The 21,699-nt window shown below is 46.9% G+C and overlaps 1 protein-coding gene across 1 annotated transcript in view; it reads left to right on the forward strand.

The window, feature by feature from the left end:
• RAB11FIP4 (RAB11 family interacting protein 4) overlaps positions 1-21,699 on the forward strand; it is a 95,707-nt gene that overhangs the window by 5,073 nt on the left and 68,935 nt on the right. Inside the window, exons 2-3 of the mRNA XM_074320770.1 lie at positions 17,060-17,147; positions 19,010-19,095. Coding sequence (XP_074176871.1) covers positions 17,060-17,147; positions 19,010-19,095 — 174 coding nt within the window. The remainder of the gene's footprint in view (positions 1-17,059; positions 17,148-19,009; positions 19,096-21,699) is intronic.

A 21,699-nucleotide genomic window follows, 5' to 3' on the forward strand; every position in this document is an offset into this window, starting at 1 on the left:
CTGTAAAGTGGGGATATTATTAGCAACATATATTAGACCCATAACACCATGTGTGACACATAGTAAGTGCCATAAATATTTGTTAATATGACTGTTACCACTAACTCTAGGTTTTCTGAGTGGGCTGTCCATTTTCATTCTTTTACAGCACTTTTGAGCTCCTGCTCTGTTGTCAGGTTTGGTGCTAGAGGGTACACAGGTGAACAGAATAGGATTCCTCCCCTGAGAGAGCTTACCACTGTGGGGGAGGGGTTTTCTAAGCTAGAGATCTTGGTTAACACCTGTGAGAAGGGCAGGGCTGGAGACCTGGCCAGGTGGTTGGGGGGTGAAGACAGCAGAGCCACTCTGCCCAGAAGTGGGAAAGCGTTCCAGAGGTGCTGCTGGGCCTGGTCATGAACAGGGTCCACCAGGGCAGAAAGGAAGGGCAGCTACGGCAGAGGAGACACCACAGGAGGGAGAGCAGGTGAGAGGGGCAGGGCTGACCAGGCGCGTGGAGGCCAAATCGAGAGGACAGCGTGGGTTTTATCCCGAAGGTTGAAGCCAGAGGGGTGACACAGCTCTGTTGCGTTTTAGACAAACCCATCCGGCAGTAGTGTGGGGCTGGGAGAAAGGAGGCCGAATCGGGAGGCCGCTGCCCCAGTCCAGGGGCGAGGAGAAGGCTGGTCAAGCTGTTGCAGAGGGCGGCTGCCGGGCCGCCTGCAGGACTTCGCAGCGTTGTGCTGGGACAAACAGGAGACAGCATCGTTTCATGAGTGTCCTCTGACCCCGCTTAGGTGACTAGGTGATGGGGCCTGAGCCCAGGTGAGGGTGCCTGCCGGCTCCAAGACATTCCCACGCCTCCGCAGCTCCCATGGCTCACAGGCCCGCACTCACTCTCAGGACTCCTTCAGAAGGCAGCTGCTCTTTATTTTAAAAACAAAAAAGTTCCACATGTTGCTGTTGAGTCCCAGACAGAGCCACGTCACCTCTCTGCTTAAACCTGGTCCCAGCATCAATCATCCACCAGCCACTTCTAATGTCTCTACCCTGTTCATTTCTGCCCACACAGCTCGCTGAGCCCAGCCAACCTGTAGGGAACCTGGGCTGGCGGGTCAGCCCCTGGCTCCCCAGCAGCCTGAGCTGGTGTGGGCAGGGTGGGGCCCGAAGGGATAGTGGAGGTTTGCGGGATGGGAGGGGGGACTTGAGGGAGGAGTCCTGGGTACCCCGCCAAGCCTTCCGCCTGTTCTCCACTCTGGGCTGGACCTCCCTCATTACCACTGACTGTCAGCTGCCAGCCAGAGGACTGGCTTTTGGTGTGGGCTTCTTAAAACCCCGGACTCTGAGTGGGCACTGCCAGCAGACACCTGCTGCCACGTCCTAGATGTTGAGTGGGTGGAATCAAGAGCCTACTTGCCCGCCCATCTGGCCAGAGGTACTTGGGCTTCTGGCCACCCTTTCTGGGGCTATCCAGTGGTTCATTTCTTTCTCCGTCCATCTGTCTCCTCCCCTTTCCCTCCCCTGCCTCCAACCTGACTTGTCGAATAGCAGACCCCACCCAAGGTTCAAGGGTGCCTGTTTCATGATGCCTCGTTTCCCCATCAACACTAAGCATTATTTTAAATTAATGGGTGTGTAATTTTATCTCGGACTTGTTCAGATTTTCATTTTTAATTGCTGATGAGACTGCATTTTTCCATGTTGCTATTTATTCGTGGTATCTTCTGCATAACCTGTATCCATCTCTTTTGAGCACTTATCAAGGGGAATTTTTATTTTGATCATTATATTTTTAAATCAGTTCTTTCTGTTTTTTCACTGTCATTTTTTCTTGCTCTGTTGTTTACCATTTTTATTTGTTGACTATATTTAATACTTGAAAGTTTTCCTACATTTGAGTTTTTTCAAATATATCGTGTCTGCCTTATTTCTAATGATACTTACATTTTTTTAGTAGTTAGGAACTCATTTCCCATCTCTAACAAGAATAAACAAGCTATTTTGTTTACAATCCCCAATCTGTAAAAATATTTAAGTTTTACCTGTTTGGAATTTATTGCAAGTTTCATCCAACCTTCAGTTCTATTAATAATTTGAATTTATTTCTAAACTAGAACTGAATTCCATTAGGGTTTTTTTTTTTTCTGTTTTTCTCTGTTTTGAAAATGCTCAAACAGAAAAGTTGAAAGAATATGATGACACCCAGATACTTTTCACCTAGAGTGACTGTTAGCGTTTTGCTGCATTTGCTTTTTCTTTCACTCTATCATTGATTACCTATCTAGTATGTATCACCTTTAGTGTTGTTTTGTTTTGCGAAAGCATTTTAAGTAAGTGAGGACATCTTGACGTTTCCCCCCATAAACACTTCAGAGTGTAAGAACAAGCACAGTCTCCAGCTTAAACAAGTGCTACCATCACACCTAAGACTTAATATTCACTAACATCATCTAACATTCAGTCCATATTCAAATTTCCCCAGTTGTCCTCAAAATGTCCTTCCTCACGCCTTGTTTTGATCCAGGATGCAGTTAGGGATCATGTATTGCATCTGGCTTTTCATATGCCTTGCCTTTTTCACCTCCTGGACATTAGAATGATCTCTGATTTTTTTTTGCTTCCATAACATTGACATTTGCTGCCAAGTCCCGGCCAGTTGTCGTGTAGGCTGTCCCATAGTCTGGATATGTCTGATTGTTTACTTGCATTTTTGGTGAGGAGAGGTGGTAGTATGTCCTTCTCAGAGCATCACATAAGGAGCCACGTGATGTCATTTTGTCCCTTTATTGGTGATGCTGAGTTTGATCAGTTGGTTAAGGTCATGTCTTCTTGAACTCTTCAATATAATGGTACCTTTTCCTCTTTATAATTAATAAGTAATCTGTGGGGTGGTACCTTAGGCAGTGTAAATATTTGTTTCCCCAGTAGCTTTTCACACAGTGGTTTTAGCATCTGTTGATGCTCCTTGCCTGTATAAATTACATCGGTGGTTGCAAAATGGTGATTTTTCTAATTCTGTCACTTTTTTTCTAGAGATAAAGCATTGTTCTGTAAAGATCTTTCCTTTACCCCTTTTCTGATCATCACTGTGGACTCATAGATTCTTTTCAGTGTGGTTATAATCTATTGCTATCATTTTGATGCTCAAAGATGTTTTCGTTTTGTTTTTAAAGAAACATTATAAAATTTTGATCATTATTATCTGGTATAATATATTTTAAAATTGAGAAAAATCAACCATCATTACCTTTTAAAAAAGGTGATATTCTTTACCATTTAAGGGTTTTTAAATATGTAACACATTTTCAAGGTCTTTAATTGTATTGCATTATATTTATTAGAGCATTGCTTTTTTATTATATACTTAGTTCTCTTGATAGGAGCAAAATATTAACATTAAAAATAAATGTCTTAGATTTAGTCTAAATTAATGTTTAATGTTTAGTGTGTTTTGTTACTACTGAGGATGAAATACTTTTTTTCCAGTGATTTTTTTCCCCCTAGCTACATAATAATTTTTATTATGTGTTCTTTTCCTATATTATGAGTCCAATTACTTTTCCTTCTGAGATGGGACTTGCCAGCATTTCTAGGACTCTTGGAACGGGGGTGAGCACTGGAGACATCGCCCTAAGTAGGAAGGCTTGGGAGTGAGGCATGTTGGGATGTTGGCCACACGGCCCAGTTACAAGTTAAAGAAAACAGGCTGGAGTAGGTGCCTGGGCTGCAGTTGCCCTGTGAGGTCTCGCAGTGTCCCAAAGGCAGTGGTGACTCCTGGAGAGGTCTTGGCTGGTGTTGCTACGGGAGGCAGTCTAATGTAGAGGGAAGCGGCTGGCAAGAGGTAGTCGGGTGTCTTGGCTACAGATCAAGGGAAGACTCCAGCCTCCAAAGGCAGGAAAACCAAGGCAGAAGCAGCACAGCAGGGGGATGGAGCGGCTGAAACTTTCTGGGCACAGACGACCACAGAGCTGGTTTAGAGCAGCGGAAGCAGCTGGTGTTCCCTGCCCTTTGGTCTTGGACTAGTTGATGGAACGGTAGGTATAAGACTTGCTGGGGCTGGCAGAAGCAGGACCCAGTTTGGAGGGCAGGGGTGTGGGATGGATGGGAGAGGTGGGGTCCGGGGACCACAGCCTGCGAGGGAGCACTGATGAGGTGCTGTGATCGCAACTCCTGCAGGCCAGCACGCCCCTTTGATGAGCTAATATTCCCATTTGCCATTAAATAATGGGCGCTAAACCAACCATAGCCCTAGAGTGAGTTGCACCGTTCAGACTACTCGGAGGATCAAAGATGCCAACCGAGGGCCTGACGCTGGGGTTAGAGCCAGTGGTGGACCCTCCCACAGTGCTTGGAGCACTGCTCCTCCCCGGAAAGCCATCTTCCAGGACAGGTGCCCCTCCCCTTGCACGATGAGCTCCCTACCCCCATGGCCAGGAAACCTCCCCCAGAAGGCAGGACAGCCTTGGTCTCACCACCTTCCTTCCTTAGAAACGATCAGCCCACCTGTCCTTGGACCCACCCCCACCCTTCCTTCCGGAGCTGGCAACCCAGAGTTCCAAGTGGCATACACACATTGGACTCTCTTTTGGACCCCTGTTTCAAAACCCTGGAAGGGTCCTTAGAGGGCACCCAGACTCTCACTCTTCCCAGCATGGTCCAGGGGCCGGCAGCATCCTCTCCTCCCAGGAGCTGGTCTCCAAGCCCTGTTTCCGCCGGGCTCCCACTGCCCAGGTTTTGAGTGGCACCTTCTAGGGTTATGGTGCATTATGGTGGATTCTGTCTCATCTAACCCTGTAATGCTATGAGTAATTTTTTAAAGAATAAGGAAGAGCTCTATTGTTTTCCCCCCTGAGTTTAAAAATAATCCAATGCATTTTTTAAATTCAACCAACTGACAAATGCAGAAAGAAGAGGTAAAAGGACTGGCCATCCAGCATATAGAGATAACCTGTGTTAATAGCTTTGTCACCAGCTTCCAGGCATGCATTGTCTATTAAAAACAAGAATTTAAAAAAAGCACTCATTTATCAAGAGTGTGCTCTGTGCCAGTTTCCAGGCTAAGTCTTGCTGTTGTTTCCTTTGAGTCCTAACACTCCATGAGGCAGACGTTATGGCTCAGAGAGGTTGAGTCAGTCAGCCTTGATGACACAGCTGACAAATGGAGGAGGTGGGAGTTGAGCCCGGCTCTGTCTCCTTCCAGAGCTTGGGAATAGTGACATAATATTGCCCCTGGGCATGTAGCAGTATTAAAAGCCATCTACATGCTTTTATACTGTTCCTAGGCTATTTTTACTTCACTCAAAAATACGGCAGAACATCTGGTCCTTCCCTGGGAGCTTCGTGGGCGCTGTCTCCCCACAAGGCAGAGTCTGGCTGAGGAGCTGAGGAAACGTGTTGAAGGACGGGACAGATGGAAGGACGGATGCCTAGGTCAGTCCACCTTAGAGACCACCCAGGCTTCTGTCCTTTTCATTCCTATTCAGACACCAGACAAAGCCCTCTTGGGTGGCCTGAGGGATTCTGGTCAGCAGCAGCTCAGGCTGTGAATGAGGGACCAGCTCGGTGACACTGGAACACGATTGGGGCGGGAGGAGGGGGGTGTCTCATAAAGGAAGGCATTTCCAGCCCAGGAGGTGGTGGCCTGGCTAGTGTGTGACTGGCCTTTCTGGACGCCTGGCCACCTGCCCCTCTCCGTTGTGCACTCAGCGTGTTGCTCACGTAGTCACCCTCCCACCACCACCTGTTACCCCTGCACTCCTCGAGGAGGGGTCCTTCATCAGTTAGGGGCCCCCCAGCTCGAGAACCAGGAACCAATGCAAAATAGTTTAAAGGCTGAGGAAAGTGTATTGTTTCTCATAACACACGGGTCCAAGTTAGGGCAGCTCCAGGGCTGGTGCCTTCAGGGGCTCAGAGGCATCACTCGGGGCCCAACCCCCTTCCATGCAGCTTCCTCGGGTTGGCCCAAGATGGTGGCCACTCTCCAGGAGGGCAAGAAGGGCAAGGAGCATTTCCTGTGGATCATCAGTGTTTTCCCCATCGTCAAAGAAAACCTCTTCTAGAAACCTCCTGCGGGTATTTCCTCACATCTCATTGGTTAGAAATGTATAACGTGCTTTTGCCTAAACCATAACGTGCTTTTCCACATAACGTGCTTTTCCCTCCTTCCATCCCTTCCATCCTTTCCCCTCCCCTCCCCTCCTTCCCTCCTCACCCGTCTCCACCCTGCCCCCCCTCCTTTCTCCTATCTCAGAACTAACAGGGAAGCCAGTGGCTGCCTCCCTCTCCAAGTCTGTGCTTATTTGGCGGGTGGGGGTGAGGGCTCCAGAATATAGGCTCTATTGTGTGCCCTGACATCAGGCAGCTGGGCGGCCTGGGAAAGTGGATAAACAAGCAACTTCAAGCACATTGCCCTGAGGCCCCAGGGGAGGGCTGGAGCCCCCTGGGATGGCAGGAGGAGGGCCCCACAGAGCCAGGGGGGAGTTTGGATGCCAACCTTAGGTGCTGTGGGAGGGGGGCCAGGTGCTAGCTTTTGGACCTTTGGCTGTAAGATGGGAATGAAGGTCCTCTCACAGGACTATTGGGAGAACTGGAAGGAGTGAGACTTGGGAAGCACTCACAAGAATGCCTGACTCCTGGGACACGCTCTCCATGTGGAGCTGCAGTGATGGTGATGGTGACGGTGACCGCTGCCTTACTGCCTTCAGTTCTGCCGTCCAGACCTTCAGGACAAAGTACAGCTGCCGCCGCCTGGCTCCCAAGCCCCTCTCCTTCAGATTCTGTCCTCTCTCTCTGGCCTCACACCTTGATGACATCCCCCTTCCTCCATGCCGTTCCTCCCTTGCTCCCTCGTGCTGCCTGTGAGCCCTTCCCCACCATCCCTTTCCAGCACAAGACTGTCCAGCTAGGCCTAAATTCATGATGCCCCCCACTCCCGTTCCATGCCCCAGTGTCCCCACAAGTGTCCCTCAAGGTTAGGGCCTCCAGGCTGGCTGCCCAGAGCAGGACCCTCAGGCCTGGCAGCTGCCACACCCCGGCCAGGGGCTCCTCCTCAGAAGCCCTCGGAAGGCTCTGTGTGTGTACAGCACAACTTTGATTGGTGGTCTGGAGCAGCGTGGGCAGCGCAGGGCTGAGCAGCTCCCCCCAGAGCTGAGCTGTCCTGAAAGCACTTCCTTGCCGGCCGCAGAGGGTTTCAAGGAACCCCACTGGCCACGGTCCTTGGAGGCTCCCTCTGCCGCTGAGGCCCTGCCTCTGCCCTGTTGACCTGCCTCCCTTTTAAGCTAGGAGTTTCAACCACCACCTACCCAAGCTGAGCCTTGGCACTCTTTTTGCAGGTGTAGAAAACCTCAGACGCCCAGCCAAACCTGGTTACCACCCAAAGAGTAGGACTTGTCACTCAGATGCCCACAGGACCAGGAAGGGAAGCAGCCAGAGTGGGGCTGGGCTGGTGAACTGGGGAGCAGAGCACATGCTGTCTGAAGAATCTGCTGAAACTCAGCTTCGGCCCATTGTAGCTGTGGGGGAATACGGCCCGGTGTTGCCAAATCTTCTGGTTTGTGTGTACAGGTTCCTTAATTTAAAATCACGTTAGCTTTACATATAGTAAAATTCACTTTTGTTGGAGGGTGGGGTGTGGACGTATGATTCCATGAGTCTTAATATTTGCATAGATTCCTATAACCACCACCACCACCACCACCACCACCAGGGTACAGATTCCTGTAACCATCATCGGGGTACAGAACAGTCCCCCCCAGATTCCCTCTTGCTGCCCCTTTGTAGTCAAACTCTGCCCCCCTCCTTACCCTTGGCGACCACTAATCTGCTTGTTTGCTGTTGTTATAGTTTTGCCTTTTCCACATCATTTGTGACCATTTGAGACTGACTTTCAATCAACATAATGCATTGAGATCATTCATGTTGTTGGGAGGCAATAGTTTGTTCCTTTTCTATGACACAACAGTTTGCTTATCCATTCACCTGTCGGGACATTTGGGATGTTTTCAGGTTTGGCCGACTATGTGTTCTATAATGCCGTTGCAGACATGTGTGTGTAGTTTTTTTGTGTCAACATAAGCTTTCATTTCTTTAGGATAAGGAAGTTCTATTCCAGGTTTGCTGGAGTTTTTATCATGAATGGATGTTGAATTTTGTCTGTTGCTTTGTCTGCATCTGTCGGGATGATCATGGTTTTTCTTCTTTGGTCATCTTTAGGGCATGTCAATTGATTTTCAAATGTCGGACTAGTCTTGGTGGATAAACCCCACGTGGTCATGGCTGTGTTGTATTATTCATAGGTATATATTCTAATATTTTATGAGGATCGTTATGTTTATGCTTATGAGGGATATTGGTCTGTAATTTTCTTACACTGCTTTTGTCCGGTTTTAGTATCGGGGTAATGCTAACCTCATTAAATGGGTTGAGAAATGCTCCCTCCTCTTCTGTTTTCTGGAAGAGACTGTGTAGAATTCATTTGTATCTTTCTTAAATGTTTGGTGAAACTATTTGGGCCTGACGTTTTCTTTTTTGGAAAAATTTAAACTGTGAACTTGATTTCTTTAATAGTTATAGTACAATTCAGATTACCTTTTATCTTGTGTAAATTTTGGTGGTTTGTGTCTTTTGAAGAATTAGCCTGTTCTAAGTTGTAGAAATTCTGTGCATAGAGGTGTTTATAGTGTTTCTTTATTAACCTTTTAGAAAATATATAATTTTTTTTAGAGAAGTTTTAGGTTTACAACAAAATTGAAAGGGAGGTACAGAGATTTCTCATTTACCCCCTTCCCCCAAATGCATCGCCTCCTCCCCCTTAGCATCATGCACCAGATGGTACATTTTTTACCAAGGATGAACCCACACTAATGCATCATAATCACCCGAAGTCCATAGTGTACCTTAGGGTTCACTATTGGCGGTGAATGTTCTGTGGGTTTGCACAAATGTATGACATACATCCATCATTACAATATATAGAATCTTTTCACTTCCCTAAAAATCCTCTGTACCTATTAACCTTTTAAAGTTTTCAGGACTGTAGTGATATCTGCTTACATTTCTGATATTGGTCATGTGTGTCTTCTCTCCGTTTTTTGTTAGTTTGGCTAGAGATTCATCAATTTAATCTTTTCAAAGAACCAGCTTTTGGTTTCATTGATTTTTCTTTACTGTTCTTCTGTTTTCAGTTTTTCAATTTTGGCTTTTTATTCTTTCTTTTCTTCTTTTTACTTTGGGTTTGAGTTTTATGTTGTATTTTTATTGTCATGTAATTTCAAATATCCTCTGAGACTTCTTTGACCTATGGATTAGATAGACATATGTGGTTCAATTGTCAAGTATTTGGGAATTTTCCAGATGTCTTTCTGTTATTGATTTTAGTTTAATTGCATTATGGTCAGAGCACATAGTTTGTATGATTTCAACTCTTCTGAATTTGTTAAGTTTTGTTTAATGGTCCCAAGATATGATCTATCTTGGTGAATGTTTCATGTGCACATGAAAAGAATGTATATTCTGCTATTATTGGGTGAGCGTTTTATAAATGTCAATCAGGTTAAGTGGTTAACAGTATTGTTCAGGTCTTTTATATCCTTGTTGATTTTCCATCCAATTAGTTCTATTGATTGAAGGAAGTGAAGTCTCCAACTATAATAGTCAATTTGTTTCTGTTGTTTCTCCTGTCAGTTCTGTTAGTTTTTGCTTCCTATGTCTTGGAACTCTGTTGTTAGTTGCGTGCACATTTAGGATGTCATCTTAGTGGGTTGACCCTTTTATGTAATGTTCCTCTTAACCTTTGGTACTTTTCCTTGTTCAGATTAGATAATTTCTATTATTCTCTCTTCAAGTTCACTGTTTTTTTATCTGTTTTTTCTGTCCTCTCCATTCTGTTATTGATTCCATCCAGTGAATTTTTTATTTCAGTTTTTTGTATATTTTTTCTTTCTAAAATTTCCATTCAGTTCTTTTTATTTTATTTTAATTTTTTATTGGGGAATATTGGCGAACAGTGTGTTTTTCCAGCGCCCATCAGCTCCAAGTCGTTGTCCTTCAGTCTAGTTGTGGAGGGCGCAGCTCAGCTCCAAGTCCAGTTGCCGTTTTCAATCTTTAGTTGCAGGGAGCGCAGCCCACCATCCCATGCGGGAATTGAACCAGCAACCTTGTTGTTGAGAGCTCGGCTCTAAGCAACTGAGACATCAGTCCACCCCTCTGGAAGCTCAGTGGCAGCTCATTGTCTTCAATCTACTTGCGGAGAGCGCAGGTCACTGGCCCATGTGGGAATCGAATCAGCAACCCTGTTGTTCAGAGCTCGCGCTCTAACCCACTGAGCCATCCAGCCTCCCCATTCAGTTCTAGTGTCTATTTTTTTCTGAGAATTTCTATATTTCTATTTGTTTCCAGAGTGTTCACCCTTACTTCATGAAGCATGGTCATGATAATTGCTTTAAAGTCTGTGTCTACTAATGATAACATCTGGGTCATCTTGGCGTCGATATTTATTGATTGTCTCTTCCCTTATGCATTGTTGAGCTTGTTTTGTTCCTTTGTATGTCAAGTAATTTTGGATTGTGTCTTGGGCGTTTTGAATATTATATTCTGAGACTCTGGGTCCTGTTAAAATCTAAAGTATATCAGTGTTTTGTTCGTTTTCTTAATCAGGAAATCAACCCAGTTAGGTTGAAGCCTCAGATCCCAGCCTGCCCTCTGAGCTGTAGTTCCAATGTCAGTTCAGTTTCAAAGCCTTTGAAACACTATTTGGATCTACTTCAAGTGTGCACTCTCCAGGGGCCATTCTGTTCGCTGTCTACACTGTAGTTCTGTTCTCAAAGCCTTTGGTTTGCTGTTTGGGTTAGAGCCATGTATGTGCAGCTTAGGAGTCGGCCGAGAACGTCAAACACAATTTTATGGGATCCTCTTCTTGAGCTCACTCACTCCTCTCTGTGATCTCCCTCATTCCTGCCGCCCTCAAGCTCCCAGTAGTCCCTTTACCTGGTCTTTTGTTTAGAAATCTGAGATTTTTGCCTCCCTGTGCTGTTTCACACTTCCCATCACTGATTCTCCAGCAGGATGAGGTGGTAAGAGGAAAGAAATGAATAATAGGAATTTCTACTCCCCCCCCCCACACACACACACATTGACCCCAGGGACCACATTTCCTAGTTTCTCTTCCTACAGAGAAAGATTTTTCCTCTCTGGGAGTTTTAGGTGCTTGCCTGGCTGCTGTTGCCGCTGCCACCACCCAGCTTGGGGCCTGGAGCTTGCCTTGGGGTAGGCCTGGGAGAGGGATTAAAACAAAACAAAACAGGCATTTCTTCCAGTTTCTCTGTCCCAAAAGGGCCCCCTCCCCTGGCCTCTCATCAAAATTACAGTTTCTTTTGGAGCTTTTGCTTTTATACCTACTGTGTAGTTCTGGGATTTGGGCTACCTGAATCTAGGGTGGAAAATAGGTGAGGGAAAAAAAAAAATCAGGAGACTTACTACCACCATCTTCATCTTCCTTCAAGATTTTTATTTATTTCATTCTTTGTATTTTTTAACTTCAGGTTTAGTTTTCCTCCCAATTTGTCTGCTACTATTTACTTTTCAGAGTCCAAATCTTAGGGTCTTTGCTCTGGCTATTTCCTTTCTGTACAACACTCTTTCCCTTTATGTCCACATGGCTCACTTTTAAGTCTTTGCTCAAATGGTATCTTCTCAATTAGACCCATCTAAACATACTATTCTCTATAGCCAGCTCTGCAACCACCCAAAGCCCTCCCCTCCTGCTATATTTTGTCCACTATCTTCTAAAATACTGCAGTACACATTTGTTAAGGTGTATTATTTATTTTCTGTCTCCTCCCTACCTAGAATGTAAGCACGATTACAGCAGGGATTGTGGTCTCTTTCTTCACTGATGTATCTCAGACACCCAAAACAAGCCCCAGCTTCAACTAGTAGACTAGTTGCTTTATTCTGTCCAAAGTTTTCATTTATAATCAGTGGAAGAGATAAATATAGTGTACTGACTCCATCTTAACCCAAAATTGTAAGATTGTCTATAAGTTGCATTTGGGATGCTGGTTGGAGACCTCTGTTTTAACAACACATTTTAAATTACACGTTTTCTCTTAAATACAGCAGGTCCTTGCTTGAATGTAGAGTCGTTCAACATCATTTTGTTATAGCATTGATGAGATGCTGTATTTATATCAATTAGCCTGTGGTAAAATTGGTTGCGTTATACATTATACATCATTTCACTTAAAGTCTCAGAACCTATTGACAACATTAAGTGAGGACTTACTATATTCAAATTCTTAACCAAAGGTTCTCTGTACCCATGCCAGTTTTTCTAGGTGAAAAGAGAGCAAAATACAAATTTATTCTTTCTCTGGTCAGAGCAAGCCCGCAGACCTGTCATAATAATAACAGTGATTATACTTACATTAGTAGAAATAATAATTATTGGTAAAGTGCATGAACTCTGGAGCCAGGCTACCTGTGTTGAAATCCCAACTCTGCCTCTTACTAGTTGTGGGACTTTAACCCTGAATGATTTAGCTTTTCTGTGCCTCAGTTTCCTCACCTGTACAATGGGAATAAAAATTGTATCTACCTCTGAAGTGGTTGTGAGGATTCAATGAATCCATACGTATAGAGTGCTTAGAACAGGCAAAGGAAGAGTTACAAAGCATTTGCTTGCTTAATAATAGAATGGCTAATGTTTATTAGGCACTTTACCTGCAGACTGAGCCAACTTATCTCCCTTGTTCAGATAAGGCAGCTGAGACGTCAGAGAGGCAAACAGCTTGTTTGACTCCATCTGGCTTGCAGATCTCGAAATTGGGGAGGCGTGGGTGGCTGGGCACAGGCTCCGTCCGGGAGGATCTGGCTGGTGATCAAGCAGAGAACAGCAGCAATGTCGTCTGGCCTGAGCTAGAAGAGATGTGACCCGGGGGAATGGGGGGGTGGGGGGGGATCAGGCTAAAGAGAAAGGCAACAGAAATAGAAGGGGAAGCCTGGTAATTGAGTGGCGCCAAAACGGAAAGAGCAATATTTTACTGCCAGTGAAACAACCAGTTTCCCCAGCAGCTAGCTTTGCAGCCCAGCTGTGTGCCCCAGTGACAACAGCTGCTTGTGCAGTCCCCGCCAGCCTCAGTGTCCCCATCGCTCCTGGCCTGGGTGCCGAGTGCAGACCCCCCGGTGCCCAGCCATGCATGGTGTGTGTACCACCAGGTGGGACCCCAGCACCTGTGGCCCCAGTTCACCATGAAGACCACGTGTGGGTGTTTATTTGCTGAACTCACTGTGTGACCTTGAGCAAGCCCACCCCTCCCTGGGACTTGGTCTCCCTGTTTATAAAATGAAGGGCTAGGTCAGCTGAATGCACCCCTTGAGTGCATTGGCAAAAGGTTATCTAATGTCCAGGAAAGCTGAGACTCTTGGTGATCACGGTGAGGGGTTCCAGCCATAGGAGGTAAACCTCCTTTGATACACAGGCGGTGGGGGATTGAAACTACACTGGGCTGCAGACAACCCGATAAGAGCCTGCCTCTGCAGGAAGACAGTAGAGTGCAGGGGTCAAGGCGGAGTTACCACTGCAATGACTCCCTAAATGTCTAACCTCTCTGAGCCTCAGTCACCTCAACTGTAAAATGGGAGACTAATAGTAGCTACTGTTAAGGTGGTTGTGAGGATTGGATGAGACTAAGTCCAGCCAGAGTTTAGCACCATGCTCTAGCCTATGGCAAGCCCTTTGGAAACCCAGCAAGGATTTTAATATTCCCCATATAAGCTATGCTATTATTTATTTTTTTTAAAATCATTGAGCCTATAATTATGGTATTTATTGATATAATTGGTGTTTATTGTTACAATAATTCTACAGTGGTCCTGCCTGTTCTCTAAAGGGCTGTTCTCTAAAGGGCTGTTTCTGGGATCTCCATTCTTTGGAGATCCCTCTGAGAGTCTCCTGGGCCACAGCCTAGGGTGTTTGCAGTGGCCTTCAGAACCCCATCTGTCTGTTGTCATCAAATACCTCCTCACCTCAGGCTGGCTCAGGGGGGATCCACAGTCTGGCCCTACAAGTATCTCCCAACCCCAGGGAGTCACAAACCACATGGATTACAGACCCGAATCCACAGGCTGCTGCCTCTTAGGTGGACGTGAGGTTGGGGCTTCTCATCAACCATTCAGCACTCGGTGACTCTGCCCTTGACTTGCCTCAGAGATAATTAAGGCATAGCCCCGACCTTGGGGGGATTGTAGGAGTAAGCAGGCGCCAGGAGGCTGAGGCTTCCAGGTGCCCCAGCCCATCCCTGTATTCATGGACTCCCTACAATGCCAGTAATGAGAACACAGGAGGAGAGGAGGCGGGGTGCAGCTGGGGTGGTGGGTGGGCTCCTGAAAGTCCTACAGGTGGCACCTGGGCATTGCTATTCTCAGAAGCCATGTTATTGCCTGACAGTGTCAGAGGCTATTTTGGCTTGAGGGGGTGGGGTGGGTGGAGGGCAGCTGCAATGCTGAGGATATTCCTGCTGAGGAGGGAGCTGGCAGAAAGCTATCTTCCTCCTTCACTGGAATTCCTCAGGCATTTCCAGAGAGCCTGCTAGGTACCAGTTTCGGGGGGTAGGGGTCACCCCGCAACCCCAGACTCACACCCAAGTGGACTAGAGGGCCACCAGCTCAGGGAGGGAGGAGAGATGCTTGTGTAAGGTCTGTCCTTACTCATTGATCATCTTCCAAAGCCCACTGGGCACAGCCCCATAATGCCAGGCCACTGGCAGTAAGTGACCAGGGCTTTAGACCCCTGCTGCAACTGCCACACTGGAAGTGTCCCGTGGGCATGCAGGAAACATGGTCCTTATGAATAGATGAATCCCCCAACATGCCTTGGGCATCAGAGCATGCGTGTGGTGGGGGTGCAGGCTGGAGGGTGTCTGCCATGACAATACTAACAAGAACAGTGACAGAATCCCTTTCCTACAGGCTGTGCTCTACAGTTTCCAAAATACTTTCATAGCCATCACCTGCAGCCTAGCCCAAAAGGAGCCTGGGAGAAAGCTTTAGGTACTGGTGGTGGTTATGGGTGTGGGGAGGGCAAGTACCTGAGGATGAGCACGTGTGTATCTGTGTGACTATGTACGTGGTTCGCCATCAGCCCCCAGCAGAGTGCCCTGCGTGCAGGGGTGCCCAGTCTTTGCTTGTTGAATGAGTGAGTGAGAGAATGAATGCATGAATGAATGCTTGTGTGTGTGTGCTGTAAAGGGGCTGCCACTAAGTTACAGGCTGATTTAGAAGTGGGCTTCTGGAAGAAATATCAAGAAGTTGAATTTCAGGTGCTGGAAATGTAGGGTGAAAAAATGGCTCCAATTAATTAATTACAAAAGAGAGATTTGAAAAAATCGACCATTGCCAAAAACAAGGAAAAAATACCCAGCGCTCATAAGTTTGAAGTCAGTTGCTCTGGTTAAAGACTTAATTAAGACATCATTACAGAGAATAATTTGGCAACTGTTTTCAAAAGCCCTAAAAACTTAGATGTTTTGGAGAACCATTTATATTCATTTACAAATACCGTGTTTTTCCCCAAAATCAGACCTAGCCAGACAATCAGCTCTAATGCATCTTTTGGAGGAAAAAATAATATAAGACCCAGTCTTATTTTACTATAGCATACGACTGGGTCTTTAATATAATGTAACAAAATATAATATAAAATAATACCGCGTCTTATATTAATTTTTGTTCCAAAAGATGCACTAGAGCTGATGGTCCAACTAGGTCTTATTTTCGGGGAAACACGGTATTTATGAAGCTTCTACAATGTGCCAGTCATGATGTGAGCTACTAGGTACACAGTGGTGATTAAAACAGATGTGATTGTTGCCATCAGGGAACTTATTTTCTAGCGGGGAAGATTCAAATTGATAAAGTTATCACATAAATATATAATTACACAATGCAATAAATGATTTGAAGGGAAAGTGTAGGGTGCTACATGACAGGGTAACAGCAGGATGGGCCCTAATTAGATGCGAATGGTCAGGACAGGCTTGTCTGGTGGAGAAACATTCAATAGAGGTTAAATGGAGACCCGAAGGATGAATAGATGTCAGATGATGAATGGGGAGGATAAGCATTTGAAATATAGAGAACAGCATGTGCAAAGGCCCTGAGGCAGAAAAGAGCTTGATTTGCTTGAAGAGTTGAGTAAAGGCCAGTGTGGCTGGAATGCAGTAACAGAAAGAGTAGGAGGAGATGGGGCTGGAGAGGCCAGATCAGATAGGGCCTTGTAGGCCATGTTACAGAGTTGGATTTTATCCTGAGTGTAGTGGACACTCAGCAGAAGATTTTAAGCAAGGGAGTCGGTGACATGATCCAGTTGAAGTGGAGAATGAATTGGGGTCTGAAAGTGGAAGAAGGTAGATGAATTAGGAGCTTTGCATAGTCAGGGAGAGAGATGATGATGGCTATGGGACCCCAGGGTTGATGTGGAAAGGAAGGTAGCTTTGGGATGCAGTTTTGGGGTATGGATTGGGTGTGGGTGAGAGGAAGCAGTCCTAAAGATGCTGACATAATTATTTCCTCCTTGTGGACAAAGGGGAATTTGACCAAAGTTCTCTCAGAACTAGTACAAACTGCAAAGAAAAAAAAGTCAAAACTATGTGTTGAAAAGTGGCAAATGACAAGATTTTGATTCATTTTCTTTTCTAGAGTTTCTGCGGTGAGTTTGTATTATTTTTGTATGAAAGACACTATTAAGTTAAAAAACAAAGCAGAGTGATTACTTTCCACATGCCAGTCTTTGTGGGAAGGACTTGAAGAGGATAACTGGCTCAAACAAATGGTTTTCTCAACACTGAGGTGTTGGCATTGCTTTTCCTCATGGGTGGTCTCTGTCAGCCTCAGGAGAACAAAGTGGCCCACCCGCTCTCTGGGGCTGGCGCTGACCCCAGGTTGTGGGGAGGAGGGCTAGGAGACGACTGCAGGTATCACCTTGGCTCAGCTGAAACCTCCCTCCATCCCAGCCTCCTGGCCAGCCTTACCGTAAGCCCTCTGGGGCATTTCTGGGGAGCTCATGCCTGTCACTTCTTTCTTTCCACAGGTGGAAAAACTTGTGAAATATTTGGATCCCAATGACCTGGGAAGAATCAATTTCAAGGACTTTTGCCGGGGGGTGTTCGCCATGAAAGGTGAGGTCTTCTGGGAGAGGGGGTCCTCAGAGCGCTCAGGATCCTGCCCAGCTGCAGAGGCTGGCAGGACTTGGGTTTCAGCTCAGAGTCCTCCCCACGAGGGTCCCAGGAGCCCAGGATGGGTTCCAGAAATCGCTGTGCTCCCGGCTCCCCATGGGGGCTGTGGGGAAGGGCTGTCTCTGAACCTCTGCTGTGGAGTTCCACACCCAGAGCCAGGCATGTCCGAATGGCTGGTCAGTCATTTCTTCCCTTCCTGTTGTCTGTCCCCCTTGGGGGAAGGACCCCTCTGCTTTCCTTTTGTCTGTCTCCTTCCTCCTCCCAAAGGAGGTCATCTCCCTCTAGACCAAGCTCCTGAAGAGTTTCTTAGGACTTGAAGTTTTAAAACCAGGAGAATTCTGGGCAAAACTGGACAGAGCTGGCGCCCCTATTCCCCTTCCCTCCCTTTAAGTTTCCTTCATTGGTTTCCTACCACCTCTCCTCTAACCGCCCCCAAATCCTTCCTTTCCTCCCTGTTCCTCCCCTTTAACCTTTTCACTACATTAATTGATATCAAGTTTGTTCTCCAAAATGTGTCAAAAATCCACAGAAAATAATTACAGTATTTAAGTTTTTAAGGAAATGCAGTTAAGGTGCTATATTTTATTAAAATAAATATTTAAAGTACAAAATTTTCCTACTGTTATTCATTCTTAAAAAACACAAAAATGTAGAAAAATGTACATCTGCTTTATTAAACTTCCTTTCTGGAACACTGAGCTCGTGGGGTAAAGTCGAATGCCGCACGCAGTCTGTGGCATGGAAATATCATTCGACTATAGACGAACGTTGCAGAGTTAAGGAGGCAATATAAATTCCCCTCTTTCCCCCCCAATTCAAAGGCAGTTGTGGGAGACCCCAGGAATATGGGATCAGAATATGGCCACTTCTACCACCAACTGTTTGCTTAGAGAAGGGAGCTCAGGTCACCAGCAGGTGACTTGCTACGGTGGCCCCCCGGGCAGCAGAGAGAACAGTTTACTCCTAGGAGTCCTGAGGCCTTCCTGTCACTCATGAAGGGAGCCAAGGCTCCCTGTCTGTGTGGCCAGGATGAATCCTTTTCCATGGGGTAGTCTGCGTTCTGGAAGGAAGCAGGAATTACTGCCATAGACGTGAGGGGCAAAGGGAAATGAGCTGAGAGGTTGGGGGGATTGCGCACGGCAGGCCCCCGATAAATGTTTGCAAATGGAGTTGACTCTCTAGGGCACCACTCACTGTACCTGTCGTGCCCACGCGAGGTACTTTGCAAGTTTTGATCACCTTTATCCCATTTGATTTCGGTGCCTTTGCTCGGGAACTGAGGAGGGAGGCCACCTGTGTAACTGAGTCAGCAGGAGGTAGAGCCTGACGGTGACCCTATCCTAGGTTCTAGAGTTTGCAGGGCTGCAGAGGGGCTCAGCTTCAGGGTGATGTATGCAGGCTCAGCTTCAGGGTGATGTATGCATTGGGAGTCCCTGCGAACCAGGCAGGGCGTATTGTCTTATACCCCTTCCTCCAGGAAGGCCTTCTTGACTCCCTTCGCCCCCAGCCTGCCCTCCACGTTTGGGAGTCTCTTTTCTGTGTGTTCCCTGTTGGGGTTAGTCCCAGTGGAAGAACATCTGGAGAGCAAGGACCTGTCTCAGCTCCCTCCGCAGAGCCCTGGACCGGCTTCTCTACAGCCTGGGAGTTCCATCTCTGCCTTTGAATGATCAGCTGGTCTCCTGGAAGCCCAGGCCATCTCCTGGAAGGCCCCATGGCCCTTCCCACCCCAGACCTGTTAATCAGAAGCAAAGCTCCCATGCCAGGCTGAGGCTCTGACCCTCTGCTGTCCGTCTGTCCATCCACAGGGTGTGAGGCACTGCTGAAGGACGTGCTGTCCGTGGAGAGCGCGGGGACGCTGCCCTGCGCACCGGAGATCCCAGAAGTGGAGCAGGTAGGAGAGGGCGGCCTTGGGCCCCTCCACGCTCAGGAGTGATGGCACCTCCTGCGGCCCTTCTTGCCCTTCTTGGTCTTCTTGCCTTGGTTTCACCTTTTTGGTGTCTAGGAGCCTGTGAGCCACCTCTGAAGACCCTTGGCTTCCAAATCAAGAAATAGTTTTGGGGACCAGAGCAATGAAGCCCCCTGGGAAGCCACTGCAGAGAGTGTAGGGGCTGGGGGGGTCCTCACAGAGCACCTGTACTCTACCTCTGTGGTACCAAGGAGAAACTGAGCCCAGAGAGGGCAAGTGACAGGCTCAGGGTCAGCAGCACGCAGGATGACAATATGTTTCTTTTCTCCTGTGCCATGCCACGCTGAGCCGACAGGTCCCAGGGTGGTTTTTGTTTTTGTTTTTTCTAAACAACCACCACCAGTTCCCCAGTTCTCTGATACCAAGTGGGTGTCCAGCAACTCTGTTCAGTTCTGACACTAACTACCCAGAGTTGGTACAGACCCAGGGTCAAGGACTCAGTCCCCCAAGATTGCCCCACTTGGGGGCAGCCACAAATGGGGTGTTCAGGCTCCCTGTACTGCTGTTGGTTGACTAGAAATGTGGGAGTTCCCATGACTCTGCTCAGGTTCAATAATTCACTAGAACAACTCAGAGAACTCAGGAAAATACTATTATTTATTGTCAAATGAACTCAAAAAGAGTCTGGAGGCTTTGGCTAGAAGCAAATGATAAAGATCTATTCAAGGGTCTTAGGGTTTGCACACTAGAAACACAACTAGGCAGTAAGTACCCAGAAGTGTTCCAAAGGAGAAAGAAAAGCTGAGAATTCTTATAATAAAAATTTCATTCTTGAGAAGAATCAGCCCTGCATTCTCAGCCTCTGACTTGGTCTGAGATGGTAACCTTCTAGATGGCCAGTAATCTGGATAAAGCTGTCAGGTGGTCTGGGTATGTAAACATTCTTTTCTTAGTCCTTCAGTGGGTAACCAGAGGGTATCTGGCTGTTTGATGTGTATCTAGGCATTAATGCAGGACTGGAAAGTTCAAAAGTTTAAGTTCCAAGGCCAGTTAAAACAAGAATAAAATTGTTGCCTCATGTCTCAATGTGCTTGATTTTAGTAATTTAGCAGCTTGAGTATAGTGACTCCATTTTATTTCTTTACTCTTCCTCATTATGCTTATAGGGTTATTATAAAGGACAGAACTTAGGAATTGCCAAATGGGAAAGGAGCATAGGACAAGGTATGGGCAGGGTTTCTGGGTGGGAATTCCCGCCCGTTCTCACAATTTTTTTCCCCCCGCTTTCCTGTTCCCGAATCCCGAGATGCAAACTGTTTTCTGTTCTCCACAATGAATCGTTTCCACAAAGTGATGGCCGATACTACCAACCACCTGGGTTCAAGGAGCTGATTTTCCCGATTTCCTGACCAACTTTTCTGTGGATTCGGGAACGGAAACGTGAAAAATTTCCTGAGAACGGGCAGGAATTCCCACCTGGAAACCCTATCCATATCCCACTTTGGCTACTGACGAGCCATGCAAACTAGGGCAAGTTACTTAACCCCTCTGAGCCTCAGTTTCCTCGGCTGTGAAACAGGGTTTGCCATACCAATCCAGGGGACTTGGGAGAATTCAGTGAGAAAACAGACTGCTTCATACATGAGAATTCCCTGCCTCCTCTTGCTGTATCTTGGAGATTAGTATTAGAAAGTGGTACTGAAGTTACAGGCACTTCCAGACTTACACACGATGGGTTTACGTCACAGGTTGGAAATATCCTTAAGCTGAAAAAGCATTCAATACACCTGAACAGGACGGCTTAGCCGAGCCGAGCGTACACGTGCTCAGAACACCCACACTAGCCTCCAGCTGGGGAAAAGCACCTAACACGGTGAACAACACACTGTGGAGTGTTGGTGGCTGGTCACCGTGCCCAGGCCTGGGGACACGTGGCCGACTGGGCTCTCTGCTGCTGCCGCCCGGCATCACGAGTCATGTAGCACGTATCGCCAGCCCCGGGAAAGAGCAAAATCCAAATTGCGAAGTGTGGTTTCTACCGAATGTGGAGCGCTTCTGCACCATCGTAAAGTCGAAAAATCATAAGTCGAACCATTCTGAGGCAGGGACTGTCTCTCCAGTTTGCATCTTTCATTTCACCATGGATACTGGTGTTTCAGAATTATGTCAAAATAAAGGCCTGCCCGTGAGGAGGCAGAGGCCGGAGTGGAGCCGTGGCCGGGACTTCCCTCGCCGTGGTACCTGGGTGGTATTCCGGTCGTGGGCTTTTTTCCGGGGGCCCCCACACTAGGCCATCCACACTTCTAGAAAAGATGGCTTGTGGAAAAAGGGTGGGAAATAGGCACAGAAGAGCTGTCTTGTTTTTAAAGAAATATCGTTTTCCCAAAATACAACATCTGGTGGGTATAGTAATGCAGAGGTCATGTCAGTTGAATTTCAGCAACCCCAGTCCTCCCCTCACTTCCTCTCTCTCAGGACTTGCACACATACAGACTTTCATTTCCTCTGGTGTAAGCCCTCCTGGGTGAACTCTTTTCTGCCCTCCACGTGGTCTGGCCCTTACAGGTGGCCCAAGCCCAGCAAGGTGGT

This window comes from Rhinolophus sinicus, linkage group LG15 (assembly GCF_036562045.2).
Source record: "Rhinolophus sinicus isolate RSC01 linkage group LG15, ASM3656204v1, whole genome shotgun sequence".
NCBI classification, from domain to species: domain Eukaryota; kingdom Metazoa; phylum Chordata; class Mammalia; order Chiroptera; family Rhinolophidae; genus Rhinolophus; species Rhinolophus sinicus.